Below are 20,521 nucleotides of genomic sequence, written 5' to 3'. Positions count from 1 at the left end.
GGGTGGAGTGATTATATTCTGGGTGTGTGATTATAGTCTGGGTGGGGTGATTATAGTCTGGGTGGAGTGATTATAGTCTGGGTGGTGTGATTATAGTCTGGGTGGGGTGATTATAGTCTGGGTGGAGTGATTATATTCTGGGTGTGTGATTATAGTCTGGGTGGGGTGATTATAGTCTGGGTGGGGTGATTATAGTCTGGGTGGGGTGATTATAGTCTGGGTGGGGTGATTATAGTCTGGGTGGAGTGATTATAGTCTGGGTGGGGTGATTATAGTCTGGGTGGGGTGATTATGATTATAGTCTGGGTGGGGTGATTATAGTCTGGGTGGGGTGATTATAGTCTGGGTGGGGTGATTATAGTCTGGGTGGGGTGATTATAGTCTGGGTGTGTGATTATAGTCTGGGTGGAGTGATTATAGTCTGGGTGTGTGATTATAGTCTGGGTGGGGTGATTATAGTCTGGGTGGGGTGATTATAGTCTGGGTGGAGTGATTATAGTCTGGGTGGAGTGATTATAGTCTGGGTGGAGTGATTATAGTCTGGGTGGTGTGATTATAGTCTGGGTGGTGTGATTATAGTCTGGGTGGAGTGATTATAGTCTGGGTGGAGTGATTATAGTCTGGGTGGAGTGATTATAGTCTGGGTGGGGTGATTATAGTCTGGGTGGGGTGATTATAGTCTGGGTGGAGTGATTATAGTCTGGGTGGGGTGATTATAGTCTGGGTGGAGTGATTATAGTCTGGGTGGAGTGATTATAGTCTGGGTGGGGTGATTATAGTCTGGGTGGGGTGATTATAGTCTGGGTGGGGTGATTATAGTCTGGGTGGGGTTAAGGTAGTCTGGGTGGGGTTAAGGTAGTCTGGGTGGAGTGATTATAGTCTGGGTGGAGTTACGGTAGTCTGGGTGGAGTTAAGGTAGTCTGGGTGGAGTTAAGGTAGTCTGGGTGGGGTGATTATAGTCTGGGTGGGGTGATTATAGTCTGGGTGGAGTGATTATAGTCTGGGATGGTGTGGGGTGATCATAGTCTGGGGTGATCATAGTCTAGGATGGTGTGGGGGGATCATAGTGTGGGGTGATTGTAGTCTGGGATGGTGTGGGGTGATCACAGTGTGGGGTGGTGTGGGGTAATCATAGTGTGGGGTGATCATAGTGTGGGGTGGTGTGGGGTGATCGTTGTGTGGGGTGATCATAGTCTGGGGTGATCATAGTCTAGGATGGTGTGGGGGGATCATAGTGTGGGGTGATCGTAGTCTGGGATGGTGTGGGGTGATCACAGTGTGGGGTGGTGTGGGGTAATCATAGTGTGGGGTGATCATAGTGTGGGGTGGTGTGGGGTGATCGTTGTGTGGGGTGATCATAGTCTGGGGTGATCATAGTCTAGGATGGTGTGGGGGTTATAGTGTGGGGTGATCGTAGTCTGGGATGGTGTGGGGTGATCACAGTGTGGGGTGGTGTGGGGTAATCATAGTGTGGGGTGATCGTAGTGTGGGGTGATCGTAGTGTGGGGTGGTGTGGGGTGATCGTTGTGTGGGGTGATCATAATCTGGGGTGGTCGTAGTGTGGGGTGCTCGTAGTCTGGGATGGTGTGGGGTGATCATAGTGTGGGGTGGTCATAGTGTGGGGTGGTGTGGGGTGATCGTAGTCTAGGATGGTGTGGGGTGATCATAGTGTGGGGTGATCGTAGTGTGGGATGGTGTGGGGTGATCGTAGTCTGGGATGGTGTGGGGTGATCGTAGTGTGGGGTGGTCATAGTGTGGGGTGGTGTGGGGTGATCGTAGTCTAGGATGGTGTGGGGTGATCATAGTGTGGGGTGATCATAGTGTGGGGTGATCGTAGTGTGGATTGGTGTGGGGTGATCGTAGTCTAGGATGGTGTGGGGTGATCATAGTGTGGGGTGATCGTAGTCTGGGATGGTGTGGGGTGATCGTAGTCTGGGATGGTGTGGGGTGATCGTAGTCTGTGTGGGGTGATTGTAGTCTGGGTGGGGTGATTATAGTCTGTGTGGGGTGATTATAGTCTGGGTGGGGTGATTATAGTCTGGGTGGGGTGATTATAGTCTGGGTGGAGTGATTATAGTCTGGGTGGAGTGATTATAGTCTGGGTGGAGTGATTATAGTCTGGGTGGGGTGATTATAGTCTGGGTGGGGTGATTATAGTCTGGGTGGGGTGATTATAGTCTGGGTGGGGTGATTATAGTCTGGGTGGAGTGATTATAGTCTGGGTGGTGTGATTATAGTCTGGGTGGGGTGATTATAGTCTGGGTGGAGTGATTATATTCTGGGTGTGTGATTATAGTCTGGGTGGGGTGATTATAGTCTGGGTGGAGTGATTATAGTCTGGGTGGTGTGATTATAGTCTGGGTGGGGTGATTATAGTCTGGGTGGAGTGATTATATTCTGGGTGTGTGATTATAGTCTGGGTGGGGTGATTATAGTCTGGGTGGGGTGATTATAGTCTGGGTGGGGTGATTATAGTCTGGGTGGGGTGATTATAGTCTGGGTGGAGTGATTATAGTCTGGGTGGGGTGATTATAGTCTGGGTGGGGTGATTATGATTATAGTCTGGGTGGGGTGATTATAGTCTGGGTGGGGTGATTATAGTCTGGGTGGGGTGATTATAGTCTGGGTGGGGTGATTATAGTCTGGGTGTGTGATTATAGTCTGGGTGGAGTGATTATAGTCTGGGTGTGTGATTATAGTCTGGGTGGGGTGATTATAGTCTGGGTGGGGTGATTATAGTCTGGGTGGAGTGATTATAGTCTGGGTGGAGTGATTATAGTCTGGGTGGAGTGATTATAGTCTGGGTGGTGTGATTATAGTCTGGGTGGTGTGATTATAGTCTGGGTGGAGTGATTATAGTCTGGGTGGAGTGATTATAGTCTGGGTGGAGTGATTATAGTCTGGGTGGGGTGATTATAGTCTGGGTGGGGTGATTATAGTCTGGGTGGAGTGATTATAGTCTGGGTGGGGTGATTATAGTCTGGGTGGAGTGATTATAGTCTGGGTGGAGTGATTATAGTCTGGGTGGGGTGATTATAGTCTGGGTGGGGTGATTATAGTCTGGGTGGGGTTAAGGTAGTCTGGGTGGGGTTAAGGTAGTCTGGGTGGAGTGATTATAGTCTGGGTGGAGTTACGGTAGTCTGGGTGGAGTTAAGGTAGTCTGGGTGGAGTTAAGGTAGTCTGGGTGGGGTGATTATAGTCTGGGTGGGGTGATTATAGTCTGGGTGGAGTGATTATAGTCTGGGGGGAGTTAAGGTAGTCTGGGTGGAGTGATTATAGTCTGGGTGGAGTTAAGGTAGTCTGGGTGGAGTTAAGGTAGGTGGTGACACTGGACTGTTCATGCGTCTCCCGTTTAATGAAGCAGAACCATCCTCTTCTCTCTGAATAGCAGTAGGCCTTGTCTCTGTCATGGCCTCTCTAACATTTTGAGGTGGTTCGTCCTTTGCTACACTGTAAATAAATAGCCTGGCATAATTGTATGCCATTTACCAATTTTAGTTAGTTTTGCTATAGTCTAGTCATCTAACTGTTTAGCCCTGTTCTCAGATTGCGCTGAGACCTTCAGTTGTCCCAGACAGAGGTGACCATTCAAAGCTGTGCTAATTGCATAGCCCTGCCTTTAGAAGCTTCATGTATTAGAGGACTGGATGGAGGGGTGAGCCCTGGTGAAGTGTACTTGCCTTCTCTCTCCAGGGTGCTGCAATGCCAGAACAGAGGGCCGCTCATGCAGACAGCTACCGGAGGATTGGTGGACTCTGACAGACAGCAAGCAACTTGGCAGCTTCTAACATCACATTCCCCCAGTCCTCCAAACCTTTTCCCCTGCCTGACTCACCTAACCCCAAACGCTGCCTCTATCCTCCAAGACTCCACTCCCTTCCCTGAATTATTCTCCAGTCCTATTCACCTGTCCCCCACCCCCCCCTGTCCCCCACCCCCCCCCCCTCTAGTCCTCCAAACCTTTCTCTGTGTCCGTCCTTCTCACATCAACTAACCCCAGCCCCACCCAATCCTCCAAGTCTCCATTCCCTGTCCCCTGAACTCTTCCCCATCCCCTGAACTCTTCCCCTGCCCCACTTATGCTTGAAGCACTGGAAGAAAAATTCTGAGTGTTACGGTACAGTGAACAGTGAATGGGATGTTAGAACTAGTTAATCATAAGGGCATGAATGTGTAATGATGGTATGTTGCCACTAGGTGGCAGTGTACCGGCGTAGTCCTTTGTTATTATCCTCAAATCAAAGGGCTTTCTGAAACAACTTGAGCTCTTTAACAGTAGGTGGAACTCCAACGACCTACTATCGTTAAAAGATCCATGAAATATACTCCGATTTGCAGTAGATTCCTAGTTTCAACAGAATGTATTATTGGACATATTTTCCAAGAAGACCTGCATATTGATATTTTTTGCACTTAACCCACAAGCATCAATGTCAACTGATAACCTTTTTATTTTAACCTTTATTTAACTAGGCAAGTCAGTTAAGAACAAAAATCTTATTTAGAATGACAGCTTGTTCAGAGGCAGAACGACAGATGTTTTACCTTATCAGTTCGGGGATTCGATCTTGCAACCTTCCGGTTACTAGTCCAACGCTCTAACCACTAGACCACCTGCCGCCACATCTTTGTCACTGAAGGATTTCAATAACCTGTAGTTGGTTGACATACTCACCTCTCACAACTGTTTTTTTATTGTAAACGGTACCAGTTAGTTACCAACAGTATTGAACTCAACAATAGTTTGATAGTAAACAAATGGGAACATGTTTATTATAATTATGCAAATGTTTTGATTCCTGTCCTTCCATCAGTTTTATTATGTTAATGTAGCATTTCCTGTTTACTGTAGAAGCTCTGATAAGAAATCTCAGGGTCTTTAGAAGTCAAGATTTTATTCTCTATTGCACTGTGTGTGTGTTTGACTTTTTATGTTTATGATTGTTTTGTAGATTGTATTTAAGTTTCTGGATCAAATAATTTTATATTTATTTATTAGTTTTTTTATCTATTTATTTAGCTGTGATGTCACTTTGTAGTAAATGCAGTACAATGTATTTCACTGGAGAGAATCAAGACAAAATAAAGCATTTAGTTTCATGGGTTTTTGTGTTCAATGGCCTTCTTCCCTTGGTGTTATATACCACAGGCTCTGATGGTATCCTCTCTCAGATGTTATCTTGACAGATCTTTGCTATTGTAAGAATAGATTACCACACAGAACACAATCATTTAGAAGATTTACAGTATATTACTCAGTTATGAGTATTTACAGCATATTACTCAGTTATGAGTATTTACAGTATATTACTCAGCTATGAGTATTACAGTATATTACTCAGCTAGGAGTATTTACAGTATATTACTCAGCTATGAGTATTACAGTATATTACTCAGCTATGAGTATTTACAGTATATTACTCAGCTATGAGTATTTACAGTATATTACTCAGCTATGAGTATTTACAGTATATTACTCAGCTATGAGTATTGCAGTATATTACTCAGCTATGAGTATTTACGGCATATTACTCAGCTATGAGTATTACAGTATATTACTCAGCTATGAGTATTGCAGTATATTACTCAGCTAGGAGTATTACAGTATATTACTCAGCTAGGAGTATTACAGTATATTACTCAGCTATGAGTATTTACAGTATATTACTCAGCTATGAGTATTGCAGTATATTACTCAGCTATGAGTATTTACAGCATATTACTCAGCTATGAGTATTACAGTATATTACTCAGCTATGAGTATTGCAGTATATTACTCAGCTAGGAGTATTACAGTATATTACTCAGCTATGAGTATTACAGTATATTACTCAGCTATGAGTATTTACAGTATATTACTCAGCTATGAGTATTACAGTATATTACTCAGCTATGAGTATTTACAGTATATTACTCAGCTATGAGTATTGCAGTATATTACTCAGCTATGAGTATTGCAGTATATTACTCAGCTGGGAGTATTTACAGTATATTACTCAGCTATGAGTATTTACAGTATATTACTCAGCTGGGAGTATTTACAGTATATTACTCAGCTATGAGTATTTACAGTATATTACTCAGCTATGAGTATTACAGTATATTACTCAGCTATGAGTATTGCAGTATATTACTCAGCTAGGAGTATTACAGTATATTACTCAGCTAGGAGTATTACAGTATATTACTCAGCTATGAGTATTTACAGTATATTACCCAGCTATGAGTATTGCAGTATATTACTCAGCTATGAGTATTTCAGCATATTACTCAGCTATGAGTATTACAGTATATTACTCAGCTATGAGTATTGCAGTATATTACTCAGCTAGGAGTATTACAGTATATTACTCAGCTATGAGTATTACAGTATATTACTCAGCTATGAGTATTTACAGTATATTACTCAGCTATGAGTATTACAGTATATTACTCAGCTATGAGTATTTACAGTATATTACTCAGCTATGAGTATTGCAGTATATTACTCAGCTAGGAGTATTGCAGTATATTACTCAGCTAGGAGTATTTACAGTATATTACTCAGCTATGAGTATTGCAGTATATTACTCAGCTGGGAGTATTTACAGTATATTACTCAGCTATGAGTATTTACAGTATATTACTCAGCTATGAGTATTGCAGTATATTACTCAGCTAGGAGTATTTACAGTATATTACAGTATGTTGCAGTTCATACAGCCAGACATATAGTACTTCTAAAAATGATTTCCTAATGAATTAAACCGTGTATTTATTTATTTTTCTTTCCTTTTTATCATCCCAGATGATACATAAAGATGGTTACACCCTAAACATGGGGTAGAACTAAAGGATATCAAGCAAGTTGCTGTAAATGACACAAGTGATTTAAGGCCACAGATCATTTTCTACATTCTTTACATCGGAGCATAATACCCTGTCTCATCTGTATACCTCTTCTCCATCACCAGAACGAGAGGACGATGATGATGATGATGAAGATGGAGGAACGTATGAGGGAGATAGAGCTGTCTCTGCATAATGTCAAGCTGCTGCTCAAAGAGAAGGTCTGCCAACTCAAAGATCAGGTACACTTGTTATCGCTGTATTTTCTCTTTTGATGTTGACATTCACGCTGTAATATCAAAAAGGTTGCCAGTAGTCTCAACAGTCTTATTTCTATGTTAATCAGTTTGCTATAAGTATTAGTTTTACTGGTGAAGGTTGCTAACAGAAAACACACGTCTCTTGGACAATGACAAAGGAAAGAATTGTATTGAAAGGTATAGACTATATATACAGTACCAAGGTGAGATTGTTCACGTTCCCTGTCCGTTCTGTCTCTAGCTCCACAAGAACGGTAAAGCTGATTCGTTGATCAAGGACCTGTACGTGGAGAACGGACAGCTGCTGAAGGCCTTGGAGATGACCGAGCGGAGACAGAAAGTAGCAGAGAAGAAGAACTATCTACTGGAAGAGAAGATCTTCAGCCTCAACAAGATAGTCAGAGACCTGAGTCCCTCACCCCTAACCCCCATGCCCTATCATTTCACCTGTTCCTAATACTACGCTTTGACCCCTGACCCCAGTAGCTGGACGGAACATGGATCTAATATTACGCTTTGACCCCTGACCCCAGTAGCTGGACGGAACATGGATCTAATATTACGCTTTGACCCCTGAACCCAGTAGCTGGACGGAACATGGATCTAATACTACGCTTTGACCCTTGACCCCAGTAGCTGGATGGAACATGGAACTCGAGTGTTACATTAACATTCCACCTGATCCCCTTAACTCTCAGTCCTCTTCCCCCCTTTCCCTACCACTAACAGCTGATCCCCTTAACTCTCAGTCCTCTTTCCCCCCTTTCCCTACCACTAACAGCTGATCCCCTTAACTCTCAGTCCTCTTCCCCCCTTTCCCTACCACTAACAGCTGATCCCCTTAACTCTCAGTCCTTTTCCCCCTTTCCCTACCACTAACAGCTGATCCCCTTAACTCTCAGTCCTCTTTCCCCCCTTTCCCTACCACTAACAGCTGATCCCCTTAACTCTCAGTCCTCTTTCCCCCCTTTCCCTACCACTAACAGCTGATCCCCTTAACTCTCAGTCCTCTTTCCCCCTTTCCCTACCACTAACAGCTGATCCCCTTAACTCTCAGTCCTCTTTCCCCCCTTTCCCTACCACTAACAGCTGATCCCCTTAACTCTCAGTCCTCTTTCCCCCTTTCCCTACCACTAACAGCTAAGCCCCTTAACTCTCAGTCCTCTTTCCCCCCCCTTTCCCTACCACTAACAGCTGATCCCCTTAACTCTCAGTCCTCTTTCCCCCCTTTCCCTACCACTAGCAGCTGATCCCCTTAACTCTCAGTCCTCTTTCCCCCCTTTCCCTACCACTAACAGCTAAGCCCCTTAACTCTGTCCTCTTCCCCCCCCTTTCCCTACCACTAACAGCTGATCCCCTTAACTCTCAGTCCTCTTTCCCCCCTTTCCCTACCACTAACAGCTGATCCCCTTAACTCTCAGTCCTCTTTCCCCCCTTTCCCTACCACTAACAGCTGATCCCCTTAACTCTCAGTCCTCTTTCCCCCTTTCCCTACCACTAACAGCTGATCCCCTTAACTCTCAGTCCTCTTTCCCCCCTTTCCCTACCACTAACAGCTGATCCCCTTAACTCTCAGTCCTCTTCCCCCTTTCCCTACCACTAACAGCTGATCCCCTTAACTCTCAGTCCTCTTTCCCCCCTTTCCCTACCACTAACAGCTGATCCCCTTAACTCTCAGTCCTCTTTCCCCCTTTCCCTACCACTAACAGCTGATCCCCTTAACTCTCAGTCCTCTTTCCCCCCTTTCCCTACCACTAACAGCTGATCCCCTTAACTCTCAGTCCTCTTTCCCCCTTTCCCTACCACTAACAGCTGATCCCCTTAACTCTCAGTCCTCTTCCCCCTTTCCCTACCACTAACAGCTGATCCCCTTAACGCTCAGTCCTCTTTCCCCCTTTCCCTACCACTAACAGCTGATCCCCTTAACGCTCAGTCCTCTTTCCCCCTTTCCCTACCACTAACAGCTGATCCCCTTAACTCTCAGTCCTCTTTCCCCCCTTTCCCTACCACTAACAGCTGATCCCCTTAACTCTCAGTCCTCTTCCCCCTTTCCCTACCACTAACAGCTGATCCCCTTAACTCTCAGTCCTCTTTCCCCCCTTTCCCTACCACTAACAGCTGATCCCCTTAACTCTCAGTCCTCTTCCCCCTTTCCCTACCACTAACAGCTGATCCCCTTAACTCTCAGTCCTCTTCCCCCCTTTCCCTACCACTAACAGCTGATCCCCTTAACTCTCAGTCCTCTTTCCCCCCTTTCCCTACCACTAACAGCTGATCCCCTTAACTCTCAGTCCTCTTTCCCCCCTTTCCCTACCACTAACAGCTGATCCCCTTAACTCTCAGTCCTCTTTCCCCCTTTCCCTACCACTAACAGCTGATCCCCTTAACTCTCAGTGCTCTTTCCCCCCTTTCCCTACCACTAACAGCTGATCCCCTTAACTCTCAGTCCTCTTTCCCCCCTTTCCCTACCACTAGCAGCTGATCCCCTTAACTCTCAGTCCTCTTTCCCCCTTTCCCTACCACTAACAGCTAAGCCCCTTAACTCTGTCCTCTTTCCCCCCCTTTCCCTACCACTAACAGCTGATCCCCTTAACTCTCAGTCCTCTTTCCCCCCTTTCCCTACCACTAACAGCTGATCCCCTTAACTCTCAGTCCTCTTTCCCCCCCTTTCCCTACCACTAACAGCTGATCCCCTTAACTCTCAGTCCTCTTTCCCCCTTTCCCTACCACTAACAGCTGATCCCCTTAACTCTCAGTCCTCTTCCCCCTTTCCCTACCACTAACAGCTGATCCCCTTAACTCTCAGTCCTCTTTCCCCCTTTCCCTACCACTAACAGCTGATCCCCTTAACTCTCAGTCCTCTTTCCCCCCTTTCCCTACCACTAACAGCTGATCCCCTTAACTCTCAGTCCTCTTTCCCCCTTTCCCTACCACTAACAGCTGATCCCCTTAACTCTCAGTCCTCTTTCCCCCCTTTCCCTACCACTAACAGCTGATCCCCTTAACTCTCAGTCCTCTTCCCCCTTTCCCTACCACTAACAGCTGATCCCCTTAACGCTCAGTCCTCTTTCCCCCCTTTCCCTACCACTAACAGCTGATCCCCTTAACTCTCAGTCCTCTTTCCCCCCTTTCCCTACCACTAACAGCTGATCCCCTTAACTCTCAGTCCTCTTCCCCCCTTTCCCTACCACTAACAGCTGATCCCCTTAACTCTCAGTCCTCTTTCCCCCTTTCCCTACCACTAACAGCTGATCCCCTTAACTCTCAGTCCTCTTCCCCCTTTCCCTACCACTAACAGCTGATCCCCTTAACTCTCAGTCCTCTTCCCCCCTTTCCCTACCACTAACAGCTGATCCCCTTAACTCTCAGTCCTCTTTCCCCCCTTTCCCTACCACTAACAGCTGATCCCCTTAACTCTCAGTCCTCTTCCCCCCTTTCCCTACCACTAACAGCTGATCCCCTTAACTCTCAGTCCTCTTTCCCCCCTTTCCCTACCACTAACAGCTGAGCCCCTAAACATCTTTATTTTATTCATCATTATATCTGTTCTTAATTTAGCAGGTGTGAGCTGAACATGAACGGAGCCACGTATGTCTTCGGACAGAACTACAGCGCTACACTAACATTCCATCTGAGGCTCTACCCTACTGTCATACCCAACCACCAAGACTACTGTCTATGGTGACCTCTACTCTACTGTCATACCCAACCACCAAGACTACTGTCTATGGTGACCTCTACTCTACTGTCATACCCAACCACCAAGACTACTGTCTATGGTGACCTCTACTCTACTGTCATACCCAACCACCAAGACTACTGTCTATGGTGACCTCTACTCTATTGTCATACCCAACCACCAAGACTACTGTCTATGGTGACCTCTACTCTACTGTCATACCCAACCACCAAGACTACTGTCTATGGTGACCTCTACTCTACTGTCATACCCAACCACCAAGACTACTGTCTATGGTGACCTCTACTATACTGTCATACCCAACCACCAAGACTACTGTCTATGGTGACCTCTACTCTACTGTCATACCCAACCACCAAGACTACTGTCTATGGTGACCTCTACTCTACTGTCATACCCAACCACCAAGACTACTGTCTATGGTGACCTCTACTCTACTGTCATACCCAACCACCAAGACTACTGTCTATGGTGACCTCTACTCTACTGTCATACCCAACCACCAAGACTACTGTCTATGGTGACCTCTACTCTACTGTCATACCCAACCACCAAGACTACTGTCTATGGTGACCTCTACTCTATTGTCATACCCAACCACCAAGACTACTGTCTATGGTGACCTCTACTCTACTGTCATACCCAACCACCAAGACTACTGTCTATGGTGACCTCTACTCTACTGTCATACCCAACCACCAAGACTACTGTCTATGGTGACCTCTACTCTACTGTCATACCCAACCACCAAGACTACTGTCTATGGTGACCTCTACTCTACTGTCATACCCAACCACCAAGACTACTGTCTATGGTGACCTCTACTCTACTGTCATACCCAACCACCAAGACTACTGTCTATGGTGACCTCTACTCTACTGTCATACCCAACCACCAAGACTACTGTCTATGGTGACCTCTACTCTACTGTCATACCCAACCACCAAGACTACTGTCTATGGTGACCTCTACTCTATTGTCATACCCAACCACCAAGACTACTGTCTATGGTGACCTCTACTCTACTGTCATACCCAACCACCAAGACTACTGTCTATGGTGACCTCTACTCTACTGTCATACCCAACCACCAAAGTAGTCGCCAAAGTACCGGAGCTCTAAGTTGATCACAAAAATTGTCACTGATGATAAAAAATGTTTTTTACCATGACCCTAAACCACTGTACCAGAGAACATTCCTGATGCTGAAGTGCACTTCACGGGTTGGGGTCAATTCCATTTCAGTTCCAATCAATTCAGGAAGTTAACCAAATTCCAATTCCACATTTTCCTAATTGAAAAGCATTGAAGAGATTTGAAATGTCAGTGTACTTCCTGAATTAATTGGAATTGAAATGGAATTGATCCCAACCCTGGTAAAATTGGTTGTCTGAGAGATCAGTCAATATTTTAAGCTCCCTGTTCAACACTATGGGAATCAATACTGTCACTTTTCAGTTATTATAACCGGATAAAGAGGGTTTAACCTGTGTATTTAAATGCACAATAAATGGTATAATAATGTATACAAACCACTTTGTAAATTAAATAAACTGTGTATGTTTTGTTACATATGGTTGTAAGTGTTACCAGTTTATGTAACAGACTGAAAGCGAAATATTGTGTCCAAAGTTATGTACTTAATTGTATATGAAGGACAACACATACTACTTATGTGAATGGAATAAAGGGTATTTAAACTGCTGCAATAACAGATACTTGGCTAAAGGGATCATTCCCGGATAAGGATATTGACATTGCTGATTACAACATCATCATTACAACATATGTGAAATCAACGCTTGTGGCATCATGTTCTCTAAATATCACGATCCCCCCATAAATGTCAGATTTTAGTTATAGACGTGGCCATAAGCCAAAATTTTAAGAAATCGGCCTTATCCCGCCAAGAAAAAGTGACTCTGTAACTGAGTGGAAATCTGAATCTAGAAATCTAAATCTAGAAATCTAAATCTAGAAAGATAAATCTAGAAAGATAAATCTAGAAAGATACATCAAAAAATCTAAATCTAGAATCTAAATCTAGAAATCTAAATCTAGAAAGATAAATCTAGAATTTTGAATCTAGAAATCTAGCTACTTTCTAAGTTCTATCTCAGATTGCTGGTGATTGCTCAATATTTTGGAAAAACGTTAATGCACTGAAGTGTGGAAAATCCGCTGCTTTCCCTGCCGAAGCAAGTTGTGCCAAACTCTGGCATCATCATTGAGAAAAAATGAGAAGTGACGCTTTTAATCAGCGTTTTATCTCGCCAGGTTTTTTATTTGAAAGAAATGGTGGTTTAACTGACCCTGGTCACAGCCAGTCGACTGCCTGCCCCTCTCACAGCCTCCAGTTGGCTCGATGGAAGTTAAGTCAACTTTTCACCCTCTTGTGAATCTTTGTTTTCAGTTCAACAACTTTCTACTGATGTGCTATACTATACGCCCTGCTTAAGATTGATGTAAAAGAAAATCCACTGGGTCTGATTTGATCGATCCTTTCTTTCTGCACATTTCTGCTCCTCTGATTGTGGAATCCTTAACATATATTTTTAACCTTACAATTATTTCTGGTACCATCATGGGCATTAATATGGAGTTGGTCCCCCCTTTGCTGCTATAACAGCCTCCACTCTTCTGGGAAGGCTTTCCACTAGATGTTGGAACATTGCTGCGGGGACTTGCTTCCATTCAGCCACGAGCATTAGTGAGGTCGGGCACTGATGTTGGGCAATTAGGCCTGGCTCGCAATCGACGTTCCAATTCATCCCAAAGGTGTTCGATGCAGGTGAGGTCAGGGCTCTGTCCAGGCCAGTCAAGTTTTTCCACAGCAATCTCGGTAAACCATTTCTGTATGGACCTTGCATTGTACACGGGGGCATTTTCATGCTGAAACAAGAAAGGGTCTGTCCCAAACTGTTGCGACAAAGTAAGAAGGACAGAATCATCTAGAATGTCATTGTATGCTGTAGTGTTACGATTTCCCTTCACTGGAATTAAGGGGCCTAGCCCGAACCATGAAAAACAGCCCCAGACTCTTAGTCCTCCTCCACCAAACTTTACAGTTGACACTATGTATTGTGGCAGGTAGCGTTCTCCTGGCATCTGCCAAATCCAGATGCGTCCGTTGGACTGCCAGATGGTGAAGTGTGATTAATGACTCCAGAGAACACGTTTCCACTGCTCCAGAGTCTAATGGCGGCAAACTTTACACCCCTCCAGCCGACGCTTTGCATTGCGCATGGTGATCTTAGGCTTGTGTGCGGCTGCTCGGCCATGGAAACCCATTTCATGAAGCTCCTGACAGTTATTGTGCTGACGTTGCTTCCAGAGGCAGTTTGGAACTTTGTAGTGAGTGTTGCAACAGAGGACAGATTATATTTTTACGCACTTCAGCACTCGGCGGTCCTGTTCTGAGAGCTTGTGTGGCCTACCACTTCGCAGCTGAGCCGTTGTTGCTCCTAGACATTTCCACTATACATTTTTCACTTACAGTTGACCGGGACTGCTCCAGCAGTGCAGAAATCTGATTAACCTACTTGTTGGAAAGGTGGCATCCTATGATGGTGCCATGTTGAATGCCACTGAACTCTTCAGTAAAGCCATTCTACTGCCAATGTTTGTCTATGAAGATTGTATGGCTGTGTGCCTTATTTATACACTTGTCAGCAACGGGTGTGGCTGAAATAGCCAAATCTACTAATTTGAAGGGGTTTCCACATACTTTTATATATATACACTACCGTTCAAAAGTTGAGTCAATTAGAAATTCTCTTGTTTTTGAAAGAAAATAACATTTTGGTCCATTAAAATAACATCAAAATGGTCAGAAATACAGTGTAGACATTGTTATTGTTGTAAATTACTATTGTTGCTGGAAAAGGCAGATTTTTTTATGGAATATCAACATAGGTGTACAGAGGCCCATTATCAGCAACCATCACTCCTGTGTTCCAATGGCACGTTGTGTTAACTAATCCAAGTTTATCATTTTAAAAGGCTAATTGATCATTAGGAAACCCTTTTGCAATGATGTTAACATAGCTAAAAACTGTCTCTAACCAGAATAGAAAGAGTAGTGGGAGGCCCCGGTGCACAACTGAGCAAGAGGACAAAGTACATTAGAGTGTCTAGTTTGAGAAACAGACGCCTCACAATTCCTCAACTGGCAGCTTCATTAAATAGTACCCGCAAAACACCAGTCTCAAAGTCAACAGTGAAGAGGGGACTCTGGGATGCTGAGTTCCTCTGTTCAGTGACTGTGTTCTTTTGCCCATCTTAATCTTTTATTGTTATTGGCCAGTCTGAGATATGGCTTTTGCTTTGCAACTCGTTTTTCAAATCAAATGTATTTATATAGCCCTTCTTACATCAGCTGATATCTCAAAGTGCTGCACAGAAACCCAGCCTAAAACCCCAAACAGCAAATAATGCAGGTGTAGAAGCACCACAAATTTCTTGTTAACAAACTATAGTTTTGGCAAGTTGGTTAGGACATCTACTTCGTGCATGACACAAGTAATTTGTCCAACAATTATTTACAGACAGATTATTTCACTTATAATTCACTGTATCACAATTCCAGTGGGTCAGAAGTTTACATACACTAAGTTGACTGTGTCCTTAAACAGGTTAGAACATTTCCGAAAATGATGTTATGGCTTTAGAAGCTTCTGATAGGCTAATTGACATCATTTGAGTCAGAAAAGGACTGGCCACCCCTCAGAGCCTGGTTCCTCTCTACCCAGCACAGCCAGAAGAGGACTGTCCACCCCTCATAGCCTGGTTCCACTCTAGGTTTCTTCCTAGGTTCTGGCCTTTCTAGGGAGTTTTTCCTAGACACTGTGCTTCTACACCTGCATTGCTTGCTACTTGGGGTTTTAGGCTGGGGTTCTGTATAGCACTTTGTGACATCAGCTGATGTACGAAGCGCTTTATAAATACATTTGATTGATTTGATTGAGTTACACCAGCTCTGTCAGGAGGAATGGACCAAAAGTCACCCATCTTATTGTGGGAAGATTGTGGAAGGCTACCTGAAACGTTTGACCCAACTTAGACAATTTAAAGGCAGTGCTACCAAATACTAATTGAGTGTATGTAAACTTCTGACCCACTGGGAATGTGATGAAAGAAATAAAAGCTGAAATAAATCATTCTCTCTACTATTATTCTGACATTTCACATTCTTAAAATAAAGTGGTGATCCTAACTGACCTAAGACGTGGCATTTTACTAGGATTAAACGTCAGGAATTGTGAAAAACTGAGTTTAAATGTATTTGGCTAAGGTGTATGTAAACTTCCGACTTCAACTGTAAATTTACAAAGCAGTCAAAAGTTTGGACACACTTTTTGTGACTGCACTTGAAGAAACTTTCAAAGTTCTTAATGTAATGATGGACTGTCGTTTTGCTTTACTTATTTTAGCTGTTCTTGCCATGATATGGACTTGATCTTTTACCAAATAGGGCTATCTTCTATATACCATGTCTTCCCTGTGGCTCAGTTGGTAGAGCATGGTGTTTGCAACGCCAGCATGGTGTGTGCAACGCCAGGGTTGTGGGTTCGATTCCCACGGGGGGCCAGTACAAAAAAAAAAATGCATGAAAAGAAATGTTAGTCGCTCTGGATAAGAGCATCTGCTAAATGACTAAAATGTAAAATGATATTACCTTGTCACAACTGATTGGCTCAAACGCATTAAGAAGGAAAGAAATTCCACAAATTACCTTTTGTCAAGGCACACCTGTTAATTGAAATGCATTCCAACTGATTACCTCATGAAGCTGGTTGAGAGAATGCCAAAAATGTCAAATATATTTTGATTTGTTTTTACACTTTTTTGGTTACTACATGATTCCATATGTGTTATTTAATAGTTTTGATGTCTTCACTATTATTCTACAATGTAGAAAATAGTACAAATAAAGAAAAACCCTTGAATAAGTAGGTGTGTCCAAACTGTTGACTGGAACTGTATATATTGTAACAACGGGTGTCCCACAGGGATCAATTCTTGGTCCGGTTCTTTTCACTATTTACATGAACAATATTGTTCATCTATCAAATAAATGTTTCACCTGTATGCAGATGACAGTGTGGTGTATGCTATTGCCCCCACAGCTGACCAGGCTGTGTCAGAGCTTCAATCTGCCTTTATTGCCCTACAGAAAGCCTTTGTTGAACTGAAATTGGTACTTAAAGTGGGTAAAACCAAACATATGTTATTTTCCAAATTGCATAAAACTGTATCTGAGGATTTAATGCATACGTACTTTGGATGGTGCTCTCATTGATTGTGTCCCCGCCTGTAAATACTGTATCTGGGCGTCTGGATTGACGAAAAGCTATCTTTTAAAAAGCATATTGATAAGTTAGTTAAGACATTAAGAATTAAAAGTTAGTTAAGGAGCAAGTCCTATAGAAGATGGTCAAATGTTTTCAGTTTAAACTTAAATGACGGAAACCAGATATAAAGTATGTAAACAAGATAATGGACCTATATATATATTTAAATTACATCTTTGAGAACTAACAACCAACAACATAAAATCTAGACAGTCAGGGAGAATCTAAATTTCACAAAGTGTTATGGCATGGGGCCCCCATTGATTTTGTTATAATGTTTGAGTCACTCTGATAGCATAAGAACAAGGCATAAGCCATGTCAAAAGATATATAATTGAAATAAATTAGCTTTAAAACTGACAAATTACCCCCAGCCCCACGGCAATATGTGTAGAATTGCAGGAAATTAGCTTTGAAACTGCAATTGTTTTCTCAACCCCGTGACAAGAAAATGTGTAGAATTACATGAAACTAGCTTTAAAACTGCAACATTTTGTAGTTTAATGTGTTTATTGCATTTGTATGTGTATTGTGGTGCCATAAAGGGCTCATCTGGAAAAGACACCTTGGTCTCAGCATTGACTCCCTGTCTAAATAAAGAGACCTTGGTCTCAGCATTGACTCCCTGTCTAAATAAAGAGACCTTGGTCTCAGCATTGACTCCCGGTCTAAATAAAGACACCTTGGTCTCAGCATTGACTCCCGGTCTAAATAAAGAGACCTTGGTCTCAGCATTGACTCCCGGTCTAAATAAAGACACCTTGGTCTCAGCATTGACTCCCTGTCTAAATAAAGAGACCTTGGTCTCAGCATTGACTCCCTGTCTAAATAAAGAGACCTTGGTCTCAGCATTGACTCCCTGTCTAAATAAAGAGACCTTGGTCTCAGCATTGACTCCCGGTCTAAATAAAGACACCTTGGTCTCAGCATTGACTCCCGGTCTAAATAAAGAGACCTTGGTCTCAGCATTGACTCCCGGTCTAAATAAAGACACCTTGGTCTCAGCATTGACTCCCTGTCTAAATAAAGACACCTTGGTCTCAGCATTGACTCCCTGTCTAAATAAAGAGACCTTGGTCTCAGCATTGACTCCCGGTCTAAATAAAAAGACCTTGGTCTCAGCATTGACTCCCGGTCTAAATAAAGACACCTTGGTCTCAGCATTGACTCCCGGTCTAAATAAAGAGACCTTGGTCTCAGCATTGACTCCCGGTCTAAATAAAGACACCTTGGTCTCAGCATTGACTCCCTGTCTAAATAAAGGGTAAATAAAATGTTGTATTCCCTATATAGTGCAGAACTCCATGGGCCCCCCGGGCAAAAGTCCTGCACTACACAGGAATAGGGGTGCCGTTTGGGAAACAGACCTACTGTGTTTCATTTGTAACTGTGCAATATTAGTGGTTCAAAGGAAAGGACCAGAGACTATTGTGTCCCCTACTGCCGTTGTCCCAGAGACTATTGTATTCCCTACTGCCATTGTCCCAGAGACTATTGTGTCCCCTACTGCCATTGTCCAAGAGACTATTGTATTCCCTACTGCCATTGTCCCAGAGACTATTGTGTTCCCTACTGCCGTTGTCCCAGAGACTATTGTGTCCCCTATTGCCATTGTCCCAGAGACTATTGTGTCCCCTACTGCCATTGTCCCAGAGACTATTGTGTCCCCTACTGCCATTGTCCCAGAGACTATTGTGTCCCCTACTGCCATTGTCCCAGAAACTATTGTGTCCCCTACTGCCATTTTCCCAGAGACTATTGTGTTCCCTACTGCCATTGTCCCAGAGACTAATGTGTCCCCTACTGCCATTTTCCCAGAGACTATTGTGTCCCCTACTGCCATTGTCCCAGAAACTATTGTGTCCCCTACTGCCATTTTCCCAGAGACTATTGTGTCCCCTACTGCCATTGTCCCAGAGACTATTGTGTCCCCTACTGCCATTGTCCCAGAGACTATTGTATTCCCTACTGCCATTGTCCCAGAGACTATTGTGTTCCCTACTGCTGTTGTCCATATTGAAAACATCCCAAGTTCCTATTGAATCCTGACATTTTGTGAAGAGGAATGTGGCTCCAACAACAGCTGCTATTGGACCACAAAGTGATGTTATAAATACAACACTACACACAGCGATCTACTACTAAAGAGGGAATGACTGAGACTTTTTTACAGGAAATAAAGGCATTTTGTGAATACAGGGAAGCTATTTGGTTTGAGTGGATCTCCTTTTCATATTCAGTGTTTGGTTGATGTTGTATTGTTCTTGTACAGAGGTACAGTAGATTGTGGGCAAGGCCCAGCGTCATGTCCAGGGGTGTACTTGTACGTCATGCTGCCTCGCACTACAGAAACAGGAGATAGACCCCTGCTCCTATGAGCTGTTCTCATCAAGCCGCCTCACTACAGAAACAGGAGATAGACCCCGGCTCCTATGAGCTGTTCTCATCAAGCCGCCTCACTACAGAAACAGGAGATAGACCCCTGCTCCTATGAGCCGTTCTCATCAAGCTGCCTCACACTACAGAAACAGGAGATAGACCCCTGCTCCTATGAGGCGTTCTCATCAAGCTGCCTCACACTACAGAAACAGGAGATAGACCCTTCAAGCCGCCTCAATACAGAAACTCTCTTGTTTTTTTCTATATCAAATTGGCCCTCATGTCAGATTACTCATGGAGACATTATTTGGACATGCAAGCAATGTTATAAAATGCTTCTTGCCTAGTGTATTTCATCATAGATTATGCTCAGTAAAATGTGTGAGAGCTTGGGAATCAAATGGCATTTCCTCTTTCTAGGTCGGACCAGATGTATTTGAATCAGTCCAGTCAGTGACCCCCAACCCAGACCTGAACCCTTGTTCTCCACTCAGCACTCGGATTCAGGTGTGAAATACATCCCAAATGGCACCCTATTCCCTATTTACATTTTAATAATTTAGCAGTAATTTAGCAATAATTTACATTTTAATAATTTAGCAGATTCTCTTATCCAGAGCGATTTACAGGAGCTATGAGGGTGAAGTGCCTTGCTCAAGGACACAGCTACAGATGTTTCACCTCGTCAGCTCGGGGATTCAAACCAGCAACCTTTCAGTTACAAACCCGATGCTCTTAACTGGATGTCTAAAGTAGTGCACTATATAGGGAATAGGGTGTCAGTAGAGCACTATATAGGGAATAGGGTGCCAGTAGAGCACTATATAGGGAATAGGGTGCCAGTAGAGCACTATATAGGGAATAGGGTGCCAGTAGAGCACTATATAGGGAACAGGGTGCCAGTAGAGCACTATATAGGGAACAGGGTGCCAGTAGAGCACTATATAGGGAACAGGGTGCCAGTAGAGCACTATATAGGGAACAGGGTGCCAGTAGAGCAC

General features: G+C 43.7%; 1 protein-coding gene across 5 annotated transcripts in view; it reads left to right on the top strand.

Moving 5' to 3' along the window:
- nin (ninein (GSK3B interacting protein)) overlaps positions 1-8,934 on the top strand; it is a 106,515-nt gene extending 97,581 nt beyond the window's left edge. For 4 of the 5 annotated variants that reach the window (XM_045709715.1, XM_045709681.1, XM_045709790.1 and 1 more), the window contains 2 exons: positions 6,954-7,070; positions 7,330-8,934. In XM_045709715.1, the coding sequence (XP_045565671.1) occupies positions 6,954-7,070; positions 7,330-7,545 (333 nt within the window). In that variant the 3' untranslated portion in view covers positions 7,546-8,934. Of the gene's footprint in view, positions 1-3,693; positions 5,105-6,953; positions 7,071-7,329 lie in introns of those variants that run through there. The other variant, XM_045709739.1, reaches the window with a different exon arrangement.
- The last annotated feature ends 11,587 nt before the right edge of the window (positions 8,935-20,521 follow it).

Source organism: Salmo salar, chromosome ssa01 (assembly GCF_905237065.1).
Source record: "Salmo salar chromosome ssa01, Ssal_v3.1, whole genome shotgun sequence".
In the NCBI taxonomy this organism is placed as follows: domain Eukaryota; kingdom Metazoa; phylum Chordata; class Actinopteri; order Salmoniformes; family Salmonidae; genus Salmo; species Salmo salar.
The sequence above is the reverse complement of the archived record's forward strand: the minus strand, read 5'-3'. Positions and strand labels throughout refer to the sequence as shown.